At 37.4% G+C, this 25,523-nt stretch overlaps 1 protein-coding gene across 1 annotated transcript in view; it reads right to left on the reverse strand.

Annotated features, from left to right (window-relative positions):
* Positions 1-25,523, reverse strand: part of Pth2r (parathyroid hormone 2 receptor) — a 74,811-nt gene that overhangs the window by 38,084 nt on the left and 11,204 nt on the right. The window contains exons 2-7 of the mRNA XM_027941976.2: positions 19,905-20,015; positions 19,663-19,778; positions 12,506-12,603; positions 10,200-10,389; positions 8,931-9,084; positions 2,632-2,692 (exon numbers count right to left, since the gene is read on the reverse strand). Coding sequence (XP_027797777.2) covers positions 2,632-2,692; positions 8,931-9,084; positions 10,200-10,389; positions 12,506-12,603; positions 19,663-19,778; positions 19,905-20,015 — 730 coding nt within the window. The remainder of the gene's footprint in view (positions 1-2,631; positions 2,693-8,930; positions 9,085-10,199; positions 10,390-12,505; positions 12,604-19,662; positions 19,779-19,904; positions 20,016-25,523) is intronic.

A 25,523-nucleotide genomic window follows, 5' to 3' on the forward strand; every position in this document is an offset into this window, starting at 1 on the left:
AGAAAAAAGAAAGAGTGTCAAATTATTCACTCTAAGTTTATTGTCCTGCCTAAGCTACTGAATTATCTCACCCTCCCTCAGCTAAGTCTCACTCTCAATAGCATTTTAGAATGGGAAGAAACTTCTACATATATTCAATAGCATTTTTAGTATCTTTTAGAACTGGGTTCAATCTGCTTATCTCTGAATGGCCACAATGTGGACAAAACCAGAGTTCTAGCTTTGAAAAGCTAAGCCAGAAGAAGTTGAGTCTCAAATGCACAAGTCATGAAGATGAACCCATCCATTCTTTGGAGAGATGTGAAGTCTGTTCTCTTCAGCTGAGCTTTATGACATGCTCTTTATGTAAGTCAAATTTCACCCAAAGAAAACTAAAAAGCTTTCTTTTCTTTTTGAAATCATGAAATAAATAGTAATATAGTTTATGTGCAAAATAAAATATAAAATGATCCCTTCAACTCATTTATCTCAAATGAAAGTACTGTAGAATTCAAGATTTATTCTGAGTAAGGAAGAAGAAAAGTGAAATATTCTGCACAGCAGAGTCACATGATCTAACTTATATTTAACATTCACTTGTTTTAAAGAAATATTTAGCATCAGTTATATTTTGCAACATTTATGTGCTTAATGAATTGTGATCTCAAAAAAAATAAATTTATATTGCATCTTTTTCAGTAAAGACTTGTGATTTTAATGTTTCAAAATTAATCTGTAACCTTTAAGGAAGAAAATGAGAAAAAAAGAAAGCTAATTATCTAATTCAATATAAAATGAATTGTGAGTATACATGCTTTCCTGTGGTAAAGGCCTAGAATACAAGTTAAATGAACGAATAAGTCAAAATTCTGCTTCACAACTGGTGGTGTGCTCTGAGAAGGTGTCATGATGTCTCTGGGTCTCATTTTATTTATGTCTAAAATTAGTGTTGTACCAGAAAATACTTTGGATCCTACCATCTCTAAGACACAATTACACAGTTACACATCTCAGAATATGATTATTGTAGCCTCAATAGTACCTACTTACTGACTCAACCCTCCCTCCCTTAAAAATCAAATAACAGATGCTGCGAGTTGTCTTTGAGATTTCTCACATCCCTGTGTAAACATAGCAATAATAGTAACAACATAGAAAATATTAACCCAATTTGCCCATGGTAGACAAATCCAAATAGTATAACGAGGCCAGGTATGCCTGTAATCCCAGCAGCTTGGAAGGCTGGAGACAGGAAGATCATGAGTTCAAAGCCAGCCTCAACAACTTAGTGAGGGTCTAAGCAATTCAGTGAGACCCTGTCTCTAAATAAAATACAAAACAAGGCTGAGGATGTGGCTCAGTGTTTAAGCACCCCTGAGTTCAATCCCAAGTACCAAAAAGAAAAATGAAGCCAATAAGTCCTGGAATTGAGAGAAGCTACACCTAAGACAGTGGCCAGGAGTGTTCAGATCTTCAGGAGCAAATCATGGCACGTTCTTTAAAATGCTCAGGTGCTCTCATAATGTGGCTTTTTTTTTTCCAGTACATAGCAGAAAAACTAATTTCTGAAGGAAATAGCTGGCAATCCAAAACAAACACATTGGTTCAAATTAAAGAAAAGCTCCCAAAGAGCTGAAGCTGGAACTGCTATCATGAAATATATACAACACGTACAATCCATGGATGTTAAACTGTGTTCTGTTACCAAGGCTTCCACTATTAGAAGAGAACAGATGAGATGGATGAAACTTATAATTTTCATTAAATATAGATAAGTGATTAGTACACAGAGCATTTATGTGTCACCGTCAGGTACTAAGGACATATAAGACAACAGGGCACTCAACGTTCATGATATTAAACAGACAAGAGACACCAACCATTCCTGGTAGACAGGAAGTACTCAATATTCTTGAGGTCTTAATTTAGCCACTGATGGGTGAAAAACATTCTCATATGTCCTTTGCCCCCAAAATAAAAATAAATCCCAGAGCTGCTCAGAGGTCAATTGGGAAGGGATAGCTATGGCCAGTGTCCTTGGCCCGTGTCTCTGACACCGTAAGTATGTGTCACTGGCCCAGAGCACTTTCTCTCTGGGTGCCCTTGCCACATCTCATCGCCTTATTTCTGGTCCTCATAACAACCTCATCTGTGAGGAAGGCCGAGGAAGCATGAACCTTGCCTCTCCCACAACTCAGGTAGTGGGATCCCTCCACCTGCTCACCCCATATGCTAAGTGTGTCCCCCTTAACCTTCTTTCCCTTTGCTTCTCACAGTATGTTTTAACTGACTTCATAAACCATGGAGTTTTAGCATCTAATCTGATCTGTGACCTGCGGGATGGACAGTTTGTGAGTACTGTATTGGGGACTACCATTGGGTCAAGGCAACTTCCCACAGGACATCCCTAAAGGACAATGACATGAAGAAGAGCAGCCAGTGTGGATTCTAAGCAGAACATCTGAGTCGGGAGGAAACCTGAGGTCCTCCTCCTCCTCCTCCTCCTCCTCCTCCTCCTCCTCCTCCTCTTCTTTTTTTGGTTGTTGTTCTTTTTAGTTATACATGACAGTAGAATGTATTTTGACATATTATACATACAAGGAGTCTAACTTCCCATTCTTGTGGAACTTTTTTTTTTTTTTTTTTACTCACCTGGCATCAGCCAGAGTTGCTCGCACCACAGCCCAGGCCACAACAAATACCACTGGAAACCCTGTAACCAGAAAAGGATTCAGAGACCACATTTCTCTTAAGATTAAGAATATATTTTTTCACATTCATCACACACAGGAATATACCATTAGCAGTTGAAAAAGAAAAAAAAAGACACAAAAAAATGTTGACATGTGAATAAGAAAAGTCCACCTAATTTTCATCTTGTCAATTTGAGAAATGAGTGAGAACAATGACGTTATTTATCCCTGGGAGTCTGAAGATGATGGTTGGTCGTGTTTTCATTTGAGGGACTTAGGGCCAAGACACATTTGGAGGGGACTGAAGTTCTTGGGGTCAGAAGGAGACAGGGTTGAACACTTTGATTTCAGGCACACTGGGAGCCATCTGCTTTTAAGAAGAGATGCAACCAAAGAGACTCATGAGAAGCTGAGATAAATTGCTGTTTTAAAAGCAGTGGAGGGGCTGGGGTTGTGGCTCAGTGGTAGAGAGCTCACCTAGCATGTGTGAGGCACTGGGTTTGATCCTCAGCACCACATAAAAATAAATAATTAAAAATACTAGCAGATGGAGTAAAAACAACAACAACAACAAAAGCAGTGGAATTGGAGAATATGATGCTAAGTGAAATAAGCCAAACTCAGAACCTCAAAGGTCAAATGTTTTATCTTAAATGCAGAAGCTAGAGTAAAATAAAGGAAAGGGGGAGGGAATGATAGGATAACACAAAGAACCAACCCAATGCTAATTAATAGATAAGTGAAAGGAAGTCTAATAGAGTGGAGAGAGGAGAGGGAAGAGAGGAGGGGGGACAGGAAGTAAAATGGGGAGAGAGAAGAGGATACTCATAACCTGAAATCAATTTCCGTGTGTATGTTTGTCAGGATGAACCCAACTGCTATGTATAACTATAAAGCTCTAATTCTTTTTTTAAGTATTAGAACATTCTTTTTATTCTTGAAGTACAGTGCATGAACATGGCAAGTTATAAAATCAGGAAATTACAACCACTGTGGCCTTTTCCTTTCTTTGACTCCCAAATTGTCTCAAGACAAAGCATTTGCATGCGTTAATGGCTCAACAAAGGTGACCCTTATGATATTTTGATGCTCTGAGCATGTGACATTTGTCTTCATAAGTGATAACCATCTATGAGCTTGCAATATCAAATCCATTATAATGACTTTGCGTGAGTCCTTTGCTCCCCGGTAAAGGATGACCCTTCAGTTCATGCTGTAGCTAATTAAATTCCAACATCACAAAAAAAAAGAAAAAAAAAAAAACAACTGAAACCAAAACTTTTACAAATATGTCAGTAGGAAAATAAGAATTTTAATGTGGGAGTATTAATTTTATGGCCTTTGAAAGAGGTTTAGGTAAAGTAAATAAAGAGAACATAATTAAAAGACTGCAGATGCTAGGAAGTACCATACAAGGCAAGAAAAAAAATTTTTAATCTAGCTATGAACTTTTTAAATCAAGCATACTACTAAATTCTTTATCTTGTAAGAACATATTTGTAATTTTTTAAGATTTCTTTCTAAGCAACTGAGTGAAAACAGAAATAGCCTCAGACAAGAAATATTTCACAAATTGAAAATAAGCTCATACCCATTATAGAGAATTTCTTTGGTCTCCTTAGTGACCAACTAACCAATTAAATTTAACCTCAGCCTGTCTATATGACTATTGAATTTTATGATTCTACACTTTAATTTTACTTGTTTGCATATAATTCTTTTTTAATCTGCTCAAATGCTGTGCTTTAAGATATTTTTGTTATTTCTTTGGTTTAGCTTGCATATTCTTTCTTCCTATCTAACCATCTATCTATCCATCCATCCAACTATTCATCCATGAAGCACTAAGTGCCTATTTATATGTTAAAGATTATTCTAGTCTCTGAAGAAGAAACATTGATCAAATAGATGATCCATGTTTTCTTCAAAGGTGTATATTGATGAGAGAGAAAAATTAATAAAAACAAACTTGGTTCTCAATTAATGCTTATTTTAGAAAAACAAGAATGATTCCATGCAATGGAAAAGGCATGGATGCTTCTGATGGGATGGTTAGAAACCCTGACGTAGATTGCTTCGGTGTTTTGCTGTTTGCTACCTTTAAAGTGTCTATCTTTGGTCCAAATGTTTGCATCTTCTCATTCTCAGATATGCATCAACATTCTCCTGGTCAAGCAATTTCCTGAATGATGCCCTACACAATATTGGTTAATGACGTTTGGGTGACCATTGTGTTTTAGATGATAATTATAACAAATATATCAGGCCCAATGTCTTAATGAAGTTTCTTTTCTCATACTCTCAACACACCCGTATTTATAAGACTAGTATAGAGATAATCACAGAGGAATAAAGAACAGAAAACTGCTTTGGTATTCTTTGAGGATTTTTGATCACCAATTTCAATATCACATTATTACATATTTTAGAACACATAAATATAGGAAAATATATTCAAAATTTAAGTGTTATTTTAAATTTAACTTTATTTAAATAAATTTAATGTTAATTTAAATAAACACTTATTTATATGTTAAATTTAAATATCAATATATGCATTTACTGAAAATTGATTAGATTTCATAATGTCTGTAAAAATAACTTCTGAAATAACGGTACTTATTAATTAAAGTTTTGAATATAATACATATGATCAGAATAGTCAAAAGGACAAACAATGTAACCTAAAGTGTCAGACATGTTTCTTGTATGGGATATGAATTGGCTCCAAAGGTGCTGAAACTTTTTGATTCACAACATGGCAGTATTAAGAGATGATAGAATCTTTAAGAGGCAGAGACTAATAAATGGTGATTTTGTCACTGGGGGAACCACCTTAAAAGAGATTAACACTCATCTCATGGGAATAGGTTGGGTCCACAGGAATAAATCAGTTACTAAAAGAATGAGTTGTTATCAAATGAGTCTGACATTATTGGCTCAGTCTCTTGCTCCATCTTTACCATATAAACTCTCTCAAATGTACTCACTGCCATATGATGCTATCTACCACAAGGCCCTTACCAGAAGCCCATGCTCTTGGGCCTGTAGAACTATGAGCTAACTAAGCTTCTTTTTTTAACAAATTATTCAGCTTCTGGTATTTTGTGATAGTAACACAAGATGGACTTAATCACATTTCTGTATTTAAATTATATTTACTAACAAATGATGATGAAAAAAAAATGTTTGCTAGGTTAAGAACATTTACACATAGATAATAAAACTGGAAGTGCCTTCTTGACTATTTTCAGAGAACATAGAATGTGAAAACATTGGACATGAAAGCTTGGCAACAGGGACATGACTATGATCTAGGAACAGAGAGAGTGTTGAAGTAAATTACTATTCTTTTTATTATGAAAGCCCTAGACTAAATTATTTTTAAAAGAATGAAGTTGTAAAAAGAAAGTCAGAATGGAATTACCAGAAGAGATACTTTTATATGATAATATTCACATACTGGCGTCTCATCTGACAGTTGAAAATTAAGGATGGCTCCTGATATAAAAGTTAATCACCATATTCAGTAAAGATGAAAAATAAGACCTAAAACTTTAAGATACTGAATTAAGATAAAGAAAAAATATGTAGATAAAAGAAGATATGGAACCAAGAATAAAGTGTCTTATTTATGAGAGAACTGAGAAAGGGAGAGAGAAAAGTAAGTATATGTTTGGTTGGGAGAAAAAAATCAATATTTGCCTTTATTCCTCTGTACATTTTCTTTGTGATAAAAAAAAATGTGTAAAAAAGTCACTTTAAATATCTGTCTTCATTTTAGTAAAGGTCAGCTATGGGTCCTCTTCTTCAGATTGTAATTTTCCTTTTCTTCCAGTTTATTACTAAGAATCATCAAAATCAATATAAATAATGTAACCACATCTCACTACAATGTGAATAATAGGTTTCTAAGTATTTAAGTATGAAGAGAATGTGAAGCTATAATAATTGGGTCCAAATGAGCAATAAAAGAAGCAAAGCAAGTTCTCTTTTTTAGTGAAACCAATAAAAAGAAAATATCTTTGGGAGAAAAAGTGTGAAATTTGGTTTACTCTGAATTATTCCAACAAAGAATCCTGCAAAGCAGCTATAGTTTTGATCATGTGGAAAACAAATGTGGAAAAATGAGTCAGATGTAAAGTAAAAAAAAAAAAATTGGGGTGGGAGGGGATAGCAGGGATTGAACTCACAGGCACTCAACAACTGAGCCACATCCCCAGCCCAATTTTGTATTTTATTTAGAGACAGGGTCTTACCAACTTGCTTAGCACCTAGCTTTTGCTGAGACTGGCTTTGAACTCATGATCCTCCTGCCTCAGCCACCCAACCCGCTGGGATTAAGGTGTGCATCACCAAACCCGGCAAAGAAAATATTCTTAAATCAGGCACTCATATTAAGGTAGGAGAAAAATAATCTATTAATCAAAAAGATTTGGATATGTCCTTCATTAAATGGAAGCTATGATTTGGAAGGAGAGAAATAGTTTAAGTACTATTAGTATTCTTTTGATTGTATATGACCTAGACTGTTAATTTTTAAAAGGATGAAGTTGCAAAGAGAGAAAGTGAATATAGATAAACTAGCCATGGAACTATAATTCTATGAAGAGTGGGTATCATAGTCTTTTGAGACTATGACTAATTAAATGAGCATAATAGAACATGGAAAATGCTCTCACAGTGAGCTGTCATGAAAATCTTACTTGCTTTTGTGTGCATTCTCAAGCTAGTCCATGAAATGAAGATTTCAGATAACAATGCTTACCTATTTTAGTTGTCATTTCTATGCCAAAATTTTTGTGGACAAATTGATAAAAGTTGTAAAGGAAGACCATACTTACATAGAAATTCACCAGCACCATGGCGATTTTTTGTTCTTTTTTTTATAGACGGATTGGAAAACTAGTTTCCTAAGTTTCATTATGACAAAATCCTCACTTTAATTAAGAAGGGAGAGACTGAGGGATATTACACAAATAGAGTTGGTCAAAGGTCTGCACCAGTTAGCTGTCAGGTCAGTAATAGAGGAAAAAAAAAATCATTACACATGTGACCACTGATGTAGACATTCAAGAAACAAAATATAACTCAGATAAACTTCCACATTCATTACTGAATTTTCTACCAAAGCCTTTATCAACGTCTAGTAATTATGTGGGTACACAGATAATTTTGATTCAAAGACAAACTATCAAAAACTGTCAAGAAATTATTTCCTAAGTGTTCTAAAAAAGGAGACTCTTTTTTTTTTCTTTTTTAGTAACTTCTATCTAAAAGAGCCTTAATCAGATGAGCTGGCTGGCTTCAGAAATAAAAAATTCTTATTTTATTATTTTGTAATAAATGAAGTGTTGCTGTGAATTGATCTTTGTCTTTTCAAAGCTTAGCAGGAAATTTCATATATGTCACATTTTCAAGTAATATTAAGGCAAAGGAATGTTCCTATTTTGAAGGGAGGGGAAAGAAACACCTTCAAATTAATCTTGAGCCACTTAGTGACTTTTTATCCTTATGCTGAGCACCTCATAATTTGAACATTAAAATAGCAATTGAGATCTGCAGTTGTTAACCTCCAGACCCTTCTCTATTTTAACCACATATGAACTTTCATTTCCCTCAAATTTTAACAAACAACATCTTTTTCTCTGTGTCATGCTGAATTAGTGCCTAACCCACTAATTGCTCCAGTACTAAGTCATTTGGGGGATGGTAGCTGAATATCATTTTTTTAAAAAAATTACTCTGCCAAAAGTAATTTGAATAATCTCCTAAAAGACATGGTAAGTCCTCATAATTAGTTTGTAATTTGTGTATGTTAAATGCAGTCCTGATGGTCCTATGGTCCTTTCTGGCATTCTTATTACATGACTTAGAAATACAAATCAAAAAACATATTATTATCACTTAGAAATTCACAAATAAAAAATTGGGGGAGAAATTATTGATAACACAGAACACTGACACAGGGCATGAGTCAAGCAGTTCTAAGTGCACATGGCTAACAATGCATTCTCTTAAATGTCCTCCAAAGAACTTTCATGAGATTCTTGGCCTAAGAATACTGAACATAAATTAAGCTTGAAAAGTTGGTTACTGCTGGGAGGATTATAGAATTGATCTTAATAATTTTCATTTTAGAATAGGACCATGAAAGAAAAAGCAGAGGGGATAATGACAAGATGAGGAGGGAATATTTCAGGAAAAGGGTTAATAAATCCATAACCTGTTTAAAGGAAAGGAGATATAAATGCTTACCCCAGCCAATCAAGATGAAGCCCCACAGGTATTTGGTGTCCGAAAAGAAAGACACAAAGATCAAATTATGCAGGTAGAGACCTTCCACGAGGATCCAATAGTAGTTTGTTGCCAAGAAGTAAATAAACATCACAACAGCAATCTTGCACCCGATCTGTTATAAATAAGAATGGCATCATCTTAGAACTCTCAATTGTACGTGAGACTACTAAAAAATACTTCTTCAGTTGCTTTCTCATAGTCTGCTATTTTTCTGTGCATAGAAAAATCAAGAACATCGAAACAAACCAGAACAAAGTTATTTCAACACAGCATTTTTAAGACTATGAGACTAGATTCTATTATTAAAATTAAAATTTTATTAAAAGTTAGGAAAAAATCACTTTTTCATTATTTTTTCTCTTAAGAAAAATAATATATGATCATCATAAAAAATGAGAAGTATAGAAATGTATATAGAAGAAAATATGATCCATCTCTCTACTAGGAATTTTATTCTGGTCTTTCTGATGCCTATGGCAGCAAAACAAACTGCCCCCAAAGTGGATGACCTAAAACAATAACCATTTAATATGTCTAAAGTCTGTGGTTTGGTGAGTGGGTCTGCTGATCTGGGATGACCTCTGCCCATCTCATTCAGGCTCGCTCATGGAAGTCTACCTCCATCTGCCTCACTATCACTGCCATTTCCTGCTAGGGGGTAAAGCAAGTCACAAGGCCAGTCAAGAACCAGATTAGAAGGGACTACCAACTACTGCCTTACTGAGTAAAGGCAGAGATGCAGACGGGGCTTTAATCTGTATCATCAAGATGACCCATCTACTATAAATCATTTCCAGATACATTGATTCTGTAATCAAATTTGCTGGATTATTGAGTGACTACTTACTAATTTAAGAGGAGACTTAAGTACCATGGAATTTTATATGGGAATGAGACTCCAAGTATATAATAAAGGAACTAAATGTCGTAGGCTTTTACATCCCAAGGTTCTGGTTTTGCTGATGAGTCTTTACTTTTAAAAGCAGTACCCATGGCCGTTGCTATGCTCCATGTATCATATGCCATTTGAATCACATGCTTTTGCAGTTTCCATTCCAGAATGTCTTGGAGAAAACCACTTTTGATAATTCAAAATAAGTGATTAGATTTGAGAGGACAGAATTGAGGAAATAGATATTAGAAGTCTAACTTAATTACTTTAGAGATCATATAAAATAAGCCCAAACAAGTTAACATTTAGTGGGCTATGAAATTTGACGCACTTACATATTGTGATTTGTCCACAGAAGGTGCTCCAATGGAATTGTGTAGGTCATCCTGCATTATCAGGGACTGCAGCTCTTCTACTCCCAAGTGAGCCTGGGCCACTCTGTCCTTGACAAAAATGCTTATAGCTCTCAGCATAAAAGACACAAATAAGTGCAGGTGGATATAGTTCCTAGTGCAATGCAATCGTCTGTGCAGAGAAATAGCCAGTATTTAGAATTGGACAAAATGAGAACTAGGGAAATAAAATGCCCAAAGGATCCCAACCTCTTCCCCCCCCCCAAAAAAAGTATGGTGAACTCAAAGACAGAAACAATATTAAATAGCTCTGGGTTATATTTCATAATATAAGAGAGAAAGTTCAAATGAAAATGAGCTAAATTTAGATGCTTAGGAAATGATTACATTATTAATATTACATTATTAACGTATTGTGGACATGGATTTATTCATGTCCTGGCTCCTCATCAGGAGTGTCTTCACAGGACATCAGTACGTGGCCAGATAGCATTATCAGGCGTGTATGGCAATTATTTACTGTACATATTGCTATTACAATGCATAAATAGGTTTTGACTTTCAAGAGATTCAACACTATCTACTAATAAAGGAGTATTTTATACAACCAAAACAAATTCTATATAACCTTTTATTTTAGAATATATCAATTCTATTGAAAATAATTGTTTAGCAATTATAAAGAATCTATAATTAAATACTGTAATGAGTTCTTATGTAAATCAAAGGACTATTGCTGAGTTCTGAGAAATTCTTTCTGAATTTCTAGTCATCTGTTTTCCTCACAAAAGTTTATCCATTGTTCTGAACAACTAGAGCCAAGCTTGGAGTAGGGGAACAAACCCTGGATGAAGAAACAGAAGACAAAGTTTCCATTTCCAGAAAACTTGGAATGGAACCATCATTTGACCCAGCTATCCCACTCCTTGGACATTGTACTTCAGTCTCTTGGTCTTTAAAATTTAACAAGAACTGCCAGGCCAAATTCCCAAGGCCATTTTCAGGAAGCCCTTTATAATCCCACAGATCTGATCATATGACTCTTCCATTTAAAAAAAAATCACATTTTTTTCTGCTTCCTTCTGTTGAATCTCTTCATTGATTCGCATATGTTGAAACATCCTTGCCTCCCTGGGACGAATTCCACTTGGTCATGATAAGTCATCTTTTTAACGTGCTATTAGATTCAGTTTGCTATTATTTTGTTTTTGCTTTTGTTTTTTGTTGTTGTTGTCGTCCTTCTCCTTCTCCTTCTCCTTCTCCTTCTCCTTCTCCTTCTTCTTCTTCGTTATACATTATAGTCGAAAGCATTTTGACACATCATACTAAATTGAGTATAACTTCTCACTCTTCTAGTTGTATGTGATGTAGAATTACACCGGTCCAGTAGTCATTTATATATATATATATATATATATATATATATATATATATATATATATATGGTAATAATATCCCATTCATTCTACTAACTTTCCTACACTTACACTCAAACCTCCTCCCCTCCCTTTACTCTCCTCTGTCTAATACAAAGTTCCTCTATTCTTCCCTAGCTCCCACCCCCTTATTGTGAATTAGCATCCACATATCAGAGAAAACATTTGGTCTTTGGTTTTGGGGGGGTTGGCTTATTTCGCTTAGCATGATATTCTCCAGCTCCATGCATTTACAGGCAAATGCCATAATTTCAATCTTCTTTAAGGCTGAGTAGTATTCCATTGTGTATATATAACACATTTTCCTTAGCCATTCATCTGCTAAAGGGCACCTAAGTTGGTTCCATAATTTATCTATTGTAAATTGAGCTGCTATAAACGCTGATATGGCTGTATCACTATAGTATGCTGATTTTAAGTCCTTTGAGTATAAACTGAGGAGTGGGATAGCTGGGTCAAATGATGGTTCCATTCCAAGTTTTCTGAGGAATCTCCACACTGTTTTCCATAATGGTTGCACCAATTTGCAGTCCCACCAGCAATGTATCTGTATACTTTTTTCCCCTACATCCTTGCCAACTTTTAATGTTGCTTGTATTCTTAATAATTGCCATTCTGACTAGAATGAGATGAAATCTTAGTTTTGATTTGCACTTCTCTAATTGCTAGAGATGTTGAACATTTTTTCCTATATTTGTCTCAAAAATGAATCAAATAATATAATTAACATCAGGTTTAATTTAAAAATCTTCTGGTAAAATATTTGGTGGCACAGATTATGAGACCCATGTTTTCTGTGGATAGGAATCAGAGCACGTCACTTCATGGAGAAAGTGGCTGAGAATAACTCACCTGAAGTAACCAATGATGAGGATGGCCACAGCCAAGGAACCCAAGGAAATGGAGTAGCCCACAGTGTACAAGATGTGGAGGCTTTTGAAGAACTCCTGCTGCAGGGGAGGAGATAGTCACATGTGTAATAGGGCCATTTTACCAAAACACTGGTAAGAACAATATGTCATTTGGGGGATGTTATTTCTAATTCTCTTTAGTTTTTCTGAGCTGTAATTCACACACAATAAAATATACAGATCTTCAATGAGCAGTTTGATGGGTTTTGATAAACCCAGTTCATTTATGCCTCTTGCTAGTAGAAACCTGCCCCCTAACACCCCACACACACACCCCGTAACCACTACTCCAATTCTGTCACCATGAATGAGCTTTCTCTGTTCACATGCTTCATATACTTCTGGACTGTTCTTAAACTTCTTAGAATTATATAGTATATATTCTTTGTGTTGATGTGCTGCTTTTGATAACCACCAATAATGTTATGTGTGTTAGTACTTCATTCCTTTTTAATTTTCTTTAATTTTAAAGAAATGATAGATGCACAAGAAGTGAAAAATATACTAAGGAAGGTCCTGCAATGGTTTAGATCATTCATAATTATAGTAAATATCAGAACAAGGAATATGAGAGTGGTCCCACATGCTTATTTGTAGTTCTCTGTCATTTGATCACATATGTATATGTATGCAATCATCATTGGAATTAAATTGTAGAAATACTCCATCAGCTCAAAGTTATACCTTGCGATAGCCCTACACATCATATCTACCATTCTTCTCCCACCGTTCCAAACACCTGACAATGATTGATTTGTTTTCCATCTTCATAGTTTTGTCATTTTGTAGTGTTATAAAAGTAGAATCATATGAGACCTTTTGAAATTGGCCATAATGTCCTTGAGTTCCATCCAAGTTGTTGTCCCTATCAAATAGTTTGCTGTTTTTTATTGTTGAATAGAATTCCACCGTATGTATATAATCATTACATTTTAATGAGTTTCTTGTAGATGGTATGTAGTTTAGTCGTGTTTTAATTAGTGTATTTATACCATATACTTTTAATATAATACTGATATGTTAAGGCTAAGTGCATCCTTTTATTTTTTTTATTTTATGTTGTACTATTTCTCATTTCTGTTTTATTTTTCTTGCAATCCTGTGTGTTGCTTGAATAGTTTTTAGAATTCCATTTGGTGTATCTTTTGGTAGAGTTTTAAGCGGTCACTCTAGGAATTACTTTTTTAAAATATGTTTTTAGTTGTAGATGGGCACAATGTCTTTATTTGTATTTATTTACTTTTATATGGTGCTGAGGATCGAACCCAGGGCCTCATGTGTGCAAAGCAAGCATTCTACCACTGAGCTACAACTCCAGCCCTCTAGGAATTACTTTATATAGTTTAATGTGAAATATTTGATCATTAAATCTTTACCTTTCTTCTTTTCTAATTAAGTTCTCAAAATTATACATTTACTTCTAAGCTCTGCTTATGGTATTTTCCACACTTTTTTATATTTTGGGCTTTGATTGATTCAGTTTGAACTTGTACCCTGAGTCATATAATTTCCAACTACTTATAAATTATATAAATACTATAATTGATTTTTAATTAACACTTTTATAGTCAGAAATCATGCTCTGATTTCAATGTTGAAATTCGCTGAAACTTACTCTGTAAACCAATAAATATTTGTGAAACTTTGGTGTGTACTTTAAAAGAATGTGAATCTTGTAGTTATTGGGTATAGTGTTCTATAAATGTCCATTTAATCATTGTTTGAAAGATATGGAAATTTTTGTCTAATGGTTCTATGAGAATGATGAGTTCTCATGACTCCTACATGCTGAGATTTAACTATCTCTCCTCTTAATTCGGACTAGGTTTCCTTCCTGACAACACTGAGGTTGTTTCCATATCTTGGCAACCGTAATTACACTGCAATGATCACGGGAGTGCGAATGTCTTCAACATATGATTTCTTTTCTTTTGACAAATTTCCAGCAGTGGGATTGCTGGATTGCTGGATAATATGATAATTATTAATGTTTTGAGGACTCTCCACCCTGTTTTCCGTAATGGTTATACTCATTTACCTTCCCTTTCTCTATAGCCTCTCCATCACTTGATATCTTTTGTCTTTTTGATAAAGCCATTCTGGCAAGTGTAAAGTGATATCTCTCATTGTGGCTTTAATTTACATTTTTCTGATGATTAGTGATGCTGAGCATTTTTTTTTCATATCCACTGACCATTTGTATGTCCTCTTTTGAGAAATGTCTGTTCATATCCTTTGTCAGTTTTATAAATGGGTTGTTTTATTGCTCTTGAGTTTTCTGGATTCCTTAAATATTTTGGAGATTAGCCCCTTATCAGCTTATGCTTTGTGAGTATTTTCTCCCAGTCTATAGGTTTTTTCTTCATTCTGTTGATTGCTTTTCTGGTTGTCTTGAAGCTCTTTATTTAAGGAAAATCCATTTGTCTATTTGTTTTTATTTTCTGAGTTTGAGGGACCATATCCAAAAAACTCATTGCCCAGACTAATTTCATCAAGAGTTCCTCCTATGTTTTCCTCTTGTTGTTTTACAATGTCAAGTCTTACATTTATCCACTCCAAGTTGAGTTTTGTACATAAGGGCCTAATTTCATTCTTCTACCTGTAAATATCCAGTTTTCCTAGTACTCTTTACTGAAAACACTACCCTTTCTTCACTGTGTGTTCTTGGCATCTTTGTTGAAAATCAGTTGGTCATTAATGTATGGATTTATTTCTGGGCTCTCTATACTGTTTATTGGTTTATGTGTACATTTTTATGCTAGCACCATGCTGTTTTGAATATTACAGCTTTGTAGCACATTCTGAAACCAGATAATATGAACACTCCAGCTTTGTTGCTTTTTGCTCAAGATAGCTTTGGCTATTCAGGGTCTTTCATGGTTCAATACATATTTCAAAATTATTTTTCTATTTTTGGTAAAAAAAAAATCAGAATTTTGATAAGGGCTTCATTGAATCTGTAAATCATTTTAGGTAGTATAGACATTTTAACAATATTAATTCTCCCAATCTGCAAACACAGAAAAGATATTTCCACTTATTTGTTTCTTCAGTTTCTTTCATCATTGTTTTATAGTTTTCAGTATCCAGGTCTTTCACTTGCTTTGTTAAATAATAATTTTTTTATTTATTTAAGAATTTTATTTAACTATTATAAACAGTATTTTTTCTTGATTTATTTTTTCTTGATAGTTTATTGTCAGTTTATGAAAACACAACTGATTTTTTATAGAGATTTCGTTCCTGCAACTTTAATGAATTCATTGATTAGTTCTAATAGATTTTTGGTGGCATCTTTAGGGTTTCCTATATATAAGATCATCTCATCTGCAAACAGGCAACTTTGCTTCTTCCTTTTCAATTTGGAGACCTAACTTTTCTGGTTAGGACCATGTTAAACAGAAGTGGCTTCAGTGAACAGGCCAGCTGGTTTCCTGAGTCCAGGAGATTTTGTTCCAGCTGCTGCCCTACCAGTCTTCAGCCAACACTGTCTTGCCTGAGATGAAGGCCCTATGTGCCTAGCAGGTCTTCCTCAGCTTCCTTTGTCAGACTACTGCCTTGTAGACCTGCACATCTGGGGGGATAAAAGTGGGGGTTCTCTTGCTCTGTGTTAGAGTCTGTAAACAAGTCAAAATAACACCTGGCATTTTGCCAGGGGAATGTTAGAGTTCCTAAACAAGTCTGGATGGTGCCTGGCAAAATGCCAGAGGGAGTGGTTTGAGAAGTAACAAAAGCGAGCCATTAAGTGTGGAGATTCCTTATTGGTTGACTGATGTATCTAGTTTATGCTAATTAGATAAGCTGTGTGGCATGTATAAATACTGCTCCTGTCCTGCAATAAATGGCTCCCACTCCTGCTGTATCAATGTACACAAGTTGTTCGTCACCCCCGGTTATTTTGCCCAGCCAGCCGGGCTCCGGCAGCTCTGGCCCTTGGGCTACAGCAGTCCTGCACTCAGTGAGGGCTCCATGCACCTCAAGGGATGTCTCCCAGCTCCTCTGTTCTGTGCCACGCCCTCAGCTTAGGTTCTCTTTCACTCTGTGAAGGTCCTGGGCACATCCTGAGAGATTTATCTTACTCTGCTGTATTGCCCCAGCCTTTGGCATAGTGCCATTCTGTGAAGGCTCCATGGGACTTCACTGTGACTAGAGCTTGCTGCTTTGAATTCTATGCCCTTATGCTAGCCCTTGTCTGTTAGAATGTGATTAAAAAGCTTTCCTCCTTTCTTTTCTTCTCAATCTATGGTTACTCTTCTTTTGCTATGGACCCAGCCTTTAGATTTTTTGAAATCCTCATTTTACTGGTGAATTTTTACAGATTATTAATTTTGCATCTCATACAACTTAATCTTATCATTATACCTGCCTATATTCTGGCTGGAAGCAAAGGACTTTACCTCTTATTCCTTTTCTTTTAAATATTATTCATTGCATATTATTTTTATTAATAAAACATTAACATGTTTATAGAAAATACTGGATAATATGTAAAATATATAATGAAGACAAAAAGGCCTTCCAAGTTTTCACCAAACGAAAGAAACACTGCTAGCACCTTAGGTATTTTTGTTTTTCTTTTTCTATATACCCTATCCTATCTTTTTAAGGATCTGAATCCTAAACTTATACTCAAGTTTTTTCCAAATAATTACATGACAAAAGAATTTTCCAATGCCACAAACTCTTTATAAAAATACATATTTGGGCATACTTAACCAGTTCCTCTCTTGAAATTTAAATTCTTCAAAATATTCACTGTAATGACTTATTATTCAATGAACATTTTTTTTCATTCAGTTTCTCCACCCCAAATCTTTATACTTAACCATAGAAGTGAAATTATAAAATCAAAGGTTATGACCTCTTTGAGGTTTTTAAATATGTATTGCTAAATTGCATTCAAAAGTACCTATAGCCTTTAGACATAAGATATATTATATGATAATTTCTACAGTATGCTGTTGTTTCAAATATCATACTCTAAAGAATTTAGTAACCTGTGGCCTATCATTAGAGTTCCTTCTCTTCTTTTATTAAAAATAATTACCTCATTTGGCCAACCAATGATATGGAAATTATTTAGAATTTTAAAAAATTCATGCTAAAAATAGCTTAGTATTTTCCCAATAGTGATGTGGCACTTATTCTTCCATCAAATTATGGGTCATTTATTCTCAATACATACTTTTTCAGTTTTATACATTTCCTTGCTTACAAAAATTTTTATATTAACCATTAATAATTTATATCTCATAAATAAGGAACATCATTTTGCCTGACAGAGCATTAAAACTTCGGGAGCCATCTAGTTTTCTTATTAGAGAATATTTGGTGTGGCTTTCTTCTTTTTATGAGTCTTCTTAAATTATACCTTAAGGTTGGTAAACAATTGAAAATATGGTTTTCATTAAGGAGATAAAATTAATTTATGTTAACAAAATTCTTAAAGTTTTAGTTAGCCTTTAAGTCATTTTTATAGAAACAGTATATATCTTAGGTTTATTAACCATTTTTTATTATTTTGATACTTAGAATATGCATTAATCACAAAGAAATGGTTGTAAGATTCGAGTTCTGGCTGGGCGGTTGGTGAACACCTGTTATCCTAGCAACTCAAGAGGCTGAGGAAGGAGGATCACAAGTTGAGGCCAGTATCAGCCACTCAGCAAGATCCTGTTTCAAAATAAATAATTTTTAAAAAAAGGACGGGGGATGTAGCTCAGTGGTAAAGTGCCCCTGGGTTCAATCTCAGTTCTAAACAAATAAATAAATAAGATTAGAATTCTGTGTGAATAAAACCATGATTTAATTTAACAGCCAATTGAAAGCTGTCAAAGAACTACCTTTGTCATCATTTAACACACAACTAAAGATCATCACCGAGTACACTAAATACCCGGAAGTGCGTGTTTTCATCAGTGAGACTCCAATCATTCTGAAGTATTTATATTAACTCAAAATTAGCCTGAGTTGTATCATGGAATCTATAAGAATCTCCTCATATTGACTATTTTTATATAAAAAATTTCAAACCTTGAAGTACAAAACTGAAGGTCTTTAAACAAGCTATCAAAGAGCTCATTAAGGTTTTAGTACTTGATGACAGAAAAGAAAGTTAAGAAAGAAAATTCAGCCTATTTGCAAAACTGAACAAAGAAACCTTCAACTCATCACTTCTCTCTACTGTTCTCTCTCCACTCCCTCCAAAAATCAATAGGCACTAAAAAAAAAAAAAGTAAAATGTGAGGGAGTTTATGTACAATGGGCTGTTCTTAGGGCCCTCTTAAAAATTACTTATCCATCAATTTATCATATTCATTCCTAGCATCACAAGCATTCTCATCCCATATCTCTACTCATAGGTCAAAGGGATAGGAATTTGAGGATGACTTTTAAATTCTCTAACATAACTTAAAAGTAACTCTAGAAGTTTTTGAAGTTCACATATGATTGCTATACTGCACACAATGCTGATGTGAAGTTAGGACACCAGGGCTCTGCTCTAGACCCTTCCACCAGCAAGCTTTAACCAATACTGAATCTCTGGATCTCAGTAGACTCACATCTGTGAAATAAAGGTATTGTGCTGCAAAACTCAGATGATGCTCTTGTTCCTCTTGAATTCTACTGCTCTAACCTTTCATCTACTAATGAAATCACCTTCAGGCAAATCTTATGAGATGGAAAATACCTCTCTAAAATGCAAAGATCCTTCAGGATATAGAGAGTGGAATGAGATGTAGTCATCCATAAGTAACTAAGAATAAATCATGAATCATGCTGCTGGCTACCTATGTAGATTTTTATATACAACATAATATTGTATATATAATATTAAGATAAAATAATGTGACAAAAAATATACACACAGTTATTTATAAGTATATACGTATATATCTCAGGTAGGAACCTCTAGCTTAAGGAAAATACCACAATGGTTCAGATGCATCTAAAAGGATTCCAATATTGCTTTTACCTTTTATGATATGTGTGTCATAGAATTAAATGGTTTTATATGTAATGGTTGACAATCAAGAATTACATAAAAGTATTATTCTGCTTTTTCTTAGGGATTCACAAATTCAAAAATATGATTACCTTTCCTATGCTGACATCTGGTTGCAGAAAGCAATCTGAATAATTAGCCCATGTTTTATTTGAGCTGTGAATAAAATCCCATGTTCCGTTGGGAGTGCAGTGTCGGAAGGCGGTTCCTGTAAAGACATGGAGGGTACTGAGATGCTCAGTTTCAGTTCCCATAGAGTCTGTTACCAAAAGGAGGCAGAGGAGGAGAAAGATAATTTCTTTTTCAAATTAATAGTTTCAGAAAAACTCAATACCTTTATGATTGAAGTCATAAATATAAGGAGGGCATGGGACAGCTGATATTTTCCCCACTGTTCCTCTGGGCCAACAAATGAGTCCATCCCATTCTGGGAAACAATTACCTTCTGATGAGAAAAAAAATAGAAAGCAGATAAATAAAAATTAGAGAACAAATGCATTCAAAATGCAAAATTTCAGATCACTGCCTGTGGCAAAAAGTAAAACAAACTGGTAACTAACATGTAAATGTCCCAAAATTCACCTACCTTGTCTCTTCATAGACCCATTAATAGGAAACTTTGATTAGCAAAATTAAAATATTCAGACTATTCCAGTATATCCACTATAGTAGTTATAGCAATTGGTATATAGAAAACACTGGAAACCACTGTGAACAACTATAGTATAGTTCTTCCACCTGTCATACATAGCAGCTACATTTTTACTCTAGATTTTTTTAAAATGCTGTTAAAGAACATGACACACAAAACAAATTTAAGATTCAGGTTTATCTTTTTTACCTATAATTTCTTTGAGTCTAATATTCATCTCAAACAAAATTCTCATAAGTTCTGTGCTTCTCAAGATGAATCCAGAGCCTTGTCTTTCTTATAACCTCCACTGCCACCATGACAGTCCACAGCCACCATATGTCCAGCCAGAATTACAGAGATAGTCTTCAGCAGGTCTCCCTGATATTCATATTCTTCTCTCTCTCTCTCTCTCTCTCTCTCTCTCTCTCTCTCTCTCTCTCTCTCTCTCTCTCTCTCTCTCTCTCTCCAGGAGTCTTTTAGGTAGACTGGAGCCATCCAGTCCTCCCCCACCCCCCTTTTGCTTGCAGTTCTCAAGATTAACTATGTAGAATGTGCTAGGGAGACTGGCTAGAACAGACCATTCTCCCACCCAAAAAAAAAAAAAAAGATGTCTTCCAACATGTGAGCCTAATAGCATCAGATGTTCGCTGGGGTATACAACCTACTGTGGGTGGTTTTCCTGAGCGACTCAGCTGCAGTGCAAGTGGGATAAGAGCAATGGAGATTCCATCCACCCAGGATAACTTTCCCGAGCCTGGAGAACTGGCTCAGAATAAATCTTAGGCTGCTGTTAATCTTTGCAGCCTGTCTGTAAGCAATGAACCCACTTCCTGAAACTTGTTGTACATACATACATATGAGTGCTCCATCTTACCCAACTCAAAAAAGTTGGTAACCAATGACACACACTCATTTAACACAACAGCCCCAAGTCTTCCAAAAACTCCCCATCTCACTCAGAGGCAAAACCTAGGTCTAAGCAATGTGTGAAGGGCTTGCAGACCTACTCTCTGCCCTCACCTCTCACTGACCTTAGCTCCTGCCTCAGCTCTCACATCCACAATGCCACTTGCTCTTCCTGGGTTCCAGGGCCATTTCCCCACGTTGCCCCCAGACTCATTTCCTTACCTCCTCTGGATTTTTGCTCAAAGGTCAACTTCTTAGTAAATTCTCCAACTTAAAACTGCATTCCAAAATACTCCCTATCCCCTTTTCTCCTTTCCCTGACACCTGAGTTCTCACTGCCTTCCGTATCATTCTCTTAATTATTGCTTTCTAAAGTCATAGGATTTAAAAAAATGTGAGAGTGGAGATTTTTGACTGTTTTGTCTCCTATGTTAACTACCTTCCTGGAATAGCCTCTGGCACTTGGTGGGGCCTAAGGAACATTCAGTGTCAATATTCTGTGTTCTGCTGGGCTTCTTTCTACTAGTTATATATTGAACATCCAAGAATAGAGCCTGCCAGTCATGTCAGATCCCAACAAGGCAAAAAGACATACTTTCAATAAGTGCCAGATTAATTTTCTACCACAAATTTAGCAGCTTAAAATCAAATTTATTTTCTCACTATAGTTTTGTAGGTCAAAAGTCTGGCAGGCTCAGAGGGACCTCTGCTGATAGATTCCCAAGACCAAAATCGAGGGCTGAGCAGGGCTACATTACTCTCCAGAGGCTCTTGAGGGAAATCCATCTCCTTGTTCATGTCAGCTGTTGGTAGAATTCAGTTCCTTGAAGTTGCAGAACTGAGGTTAATTGTTCGCTGTCATCTAAGATTCATGCCAAGTTCTAGAAGCTGTCAGCATCCTTTATCTCATGGTCTCCTTCCTCCATCTTCAAAATCAGCAAGACAGACTAAGTTCTTCTCACATTTTGGATCTCTCCTCTGCTCTCCTTTTCTGCCACAATTCAAACTCATTCATTTGCCTTATCTTCCTCTTTTAAGGGCACAGGTGATTGATTACATTGGGCCCATCCAGATAATCCAGAATCATCTCCCCACTTTAAGATCCATAACCTTCCAGTTGGTCATGTGTGTAGCACGCACAGCTTAATAGCAGGTACTAGGGGATGGGTGTCTTCAGGGTTCATTATTCTGCTACCAGAAATGCTATACATTCTAATTCTCCCAGATGGGTTGTAACCACAGTGTTGTTACACTAACTGCCGTTGAAGATTTCTGTTCTAGCCAGTGTCATGGTATCACACTATTTGTTGGGTTTTGAATCGTCAGCCTAACACAATCTCACACAAACACCCATTTCTGTGAAAAAAAAAAATAAGAAAAACCTGAAATTAACTTCTTAGCGTCCACCTATCACACAAAAACAAATATCAATTTGCTCTGTGCACTGCTGAAGAGAAAAGAAAAACGTCTTCCTCACCCACACTGTTGTTAGAAAAGAACATTTTCTTGGAAACGGCCTCACTTTGTTCACACAATGAAAACCTGGGCTTCACATATCACAGGCAACCCAGGAGCTCATCCCACGGCCTCCTGCTTCAGGAGCACAGCACCACCTGCCTCTCTTTGCAGCACTATCAGGTCTTTTTGTTGGTTGATTTTCCTTCTTGCTGATACAGGGTAGAATGAATCAATCTTACCCATCAACTTTGCCCAAGATTGTCTTCTATATCTGGACAGAATTCCATGCACCTTGCCATCCATTTACTTTGCCATTTGTGTATCTCTTCTATCAACTGCTTATTAACTATTATTAGTTTGGAACTTAATGCCCTCTGCCCAAGGCTCATGGATTAAAGCTTTAGTCACCAACTTGGCATTATTGGAAAATGGGAGAAACGTTAAGAGGCAGGGCCTAATGGGGGGTCTTCGGGTCATTGGGAATGTGCCCTTGAAGGAGAGTGGGATCTCCATCCTGTCCTCTTTCTTCCTTTCATGTCCAGCCATGAGTTGAATAGCTTTGCTCCACCACATACTTTTGTCATGATGAGCTGCCATGAACCCAAAGCAACAGGCCCAATCAGTCATAAATTAAAATCTCCAAAACTGTGAGCCAAAATAAACCTTGTCTCTTTCTAAGGTGATGTATCTCAGGTATTTGTTATAGAAATGGAAATTTTACGACTGTGCAATAGATTGTACCCAATATCTACTATACAAACTGCATAAACTGGAGCTGGACATGTGTTCTTACCTTTCTATAACTAACTGTCCCTCTAAAATGCATACTGTGATGTCATGTACTATTTTCTGCCAAGAGTTAGTCCCATGATAGAATACGGTCTTCATATAAAAGTAAAATCTAGTGACCAGTTTATTCTATAAATACTTGCTTTTAAAACAGCTATGGAAAAATATTTTTCCTCATGCTCTTTAAGGGAGATTTTTCTAGTGCCCTGTGAGACACCAGCCCACCCACACATGTACTCAAATACACCCTCCAAAATTCAGAAAACCAACCTCCCCCAGAATAATGGATGTTCAGATCAGGTTAATTTTTTGTGGTTCTTTGACAACAAGAATGATAAATAGAGGGATAGGAAGATGGCGGCGAGGGGAGTGCATTGTCCCCATGTGCTGCTTCACTGTGTGGGAGTATGACAAGTCAGGACGGCTAAAGGATATCTTGTTAGGAATTTCCAGCAATAGTGGGGTGCTCCGGAACCTGGAGGAAGGATTTCCATCGCACGAGGATCAGCTACGGGGACTCAAACGCGAGAGGTTTGTCGCACGGAGGGTAAAACTGCTTATTCAGCAAATCGCCCCGCGGCTAGAATCTGCAGCGTGCGCTGGGATAGAGACGCAGGGTTACAGCGCTGCAGTTTCTGCCAGCCGCGCAAGCACCGTACTCAGGGCTGAATTCTGGGTTTGAGACGGGGGAAGGAAGCGGTCCATCTCGGTTCTCCACACCGGTCAGACCACAGAGGAGGCCAGCAGCCACCATGTTGGTAAACTGACGTCACCACCCCTGTTTTCGACTGACCGCAGCTCATTCAGCCATAGAACAGGTAATTTCAGGCTGCAATTCGCCTGCGGCTTGCAGACAGATTGCTAGGGCTCAGCGCCTGGGTGCTTCTTAGAACCTGATCTTATCGGAGTGAATACCGAGCGCGGGGTGGCCGAGTTCCGGCTCCCGGAACCGCCCTGGCCCAGGGCTGCTGAGCCTGCGGAGGCTGCTTGTTGGACCCTGCTCCTACCAGAGCATACAACAAGCACTAAGCAGCCGAATTACGGCTCCCGGAACTGAGCCCGCGGGGACTGCTTCTTGGAGCTTACATCTATAGGAGCTTACACCGAGCACGGAGCGGCCGAGTTCCGGCTCCCGGAACTTCCCTGGCCCGGGGCTAGGAGCCCGCGGAAACTGCTTCTCGGTCGTTTCCTGCTGAGGGCCGGTCAGGACTCACCCGGTGCTTTGGTTGCCCGGCAAGGGGAACGAAATGCTGCCATTCGCATAGGATACCAACATGGCAGAGATCTGATGTCTGCAGAAAGCGGCGGAGGAGGGAACTTCATCAATACCAGTGGTGACATAAGCAGTTGGTCTCCTGGTAGGGGGGGTGAGGCACAGTCACCCGAGTCTCCTCAATTTGTCGTCGAGCCAGAGGGAAGGAGCCGGGCCGCCGCCAGCGCCCGGAGCAGGCCCAGCGGCTCGCCAGCGTGGTGACCGCATGACCCCAATTGGAGAGGGGGCGGAGTGGAGCCGCCACCCGCAACCGCAAGGTGGGCAGACCCGCGACCCAGTGGTACAGGGGCGTGGTAGGAGGGGCAGGGCAGAGCCGCGGTTCGCGCTGTGACGAATGAGCGTGCAAGGTAAACAGACTTGTGACAGCCTGGCGGGTCAGGCCCAGTGGCCTCCCAGTGTGGTACACACGTCACCCCAACTGGAGTAGGGGCAGAGCAGATCCTTCTCCCACGCCCGGATCAGGCCCTGCCGGTGTGGTGGTCACGTGACCCCAATCGGAGTGGGGGCGGAGCGGAACCGCCACCCGTGCCCGTAGGGTGAGCAGACCAGTGATCAACCTGCAGATCAAGCCCAGGGGTCCGCAGGCGTGGTAGGAGGGGCAGGGCAGATCCGCCGCCCGCGCCTCCAAGGTAGGCAGACCTACAACAGACCGGCGGATCAGGCCCAGGAGCCTGCCGGCGTGGTACAAACACCACCCTAATTGGAGTAGTGGCAGAGCAGAGTCGCCGCCCGAGCCAGGAACAGGCCCAGTGTCCTGCAGGCGGGGTAGTCACGACACCCCAATTGGAGTAGGGGCAGAGCAGAGCCTCCACCCGTGCCCGAAAGGTGGGCAGATCTGCGACCGACCAGCGGGACAGGCCCAGTGGCCTGCCACTACGACAGACACGTCACCC

The sequence above is a fragment of the Marmota flaviventris genome, chromosome 11 (genome assembly GCF_047511675.1).
Source record: "Marmota flaviventris isolate mMarFla1 chromosome 11, mMarFla1.hap1, whole genome shotgun sequence".
Lineage (NCBI taxonomy): Eukaryota > Metazoa > Chordata > Mammalia > Rodentia > Sciuridae > Marmota > Marmota flaviventris.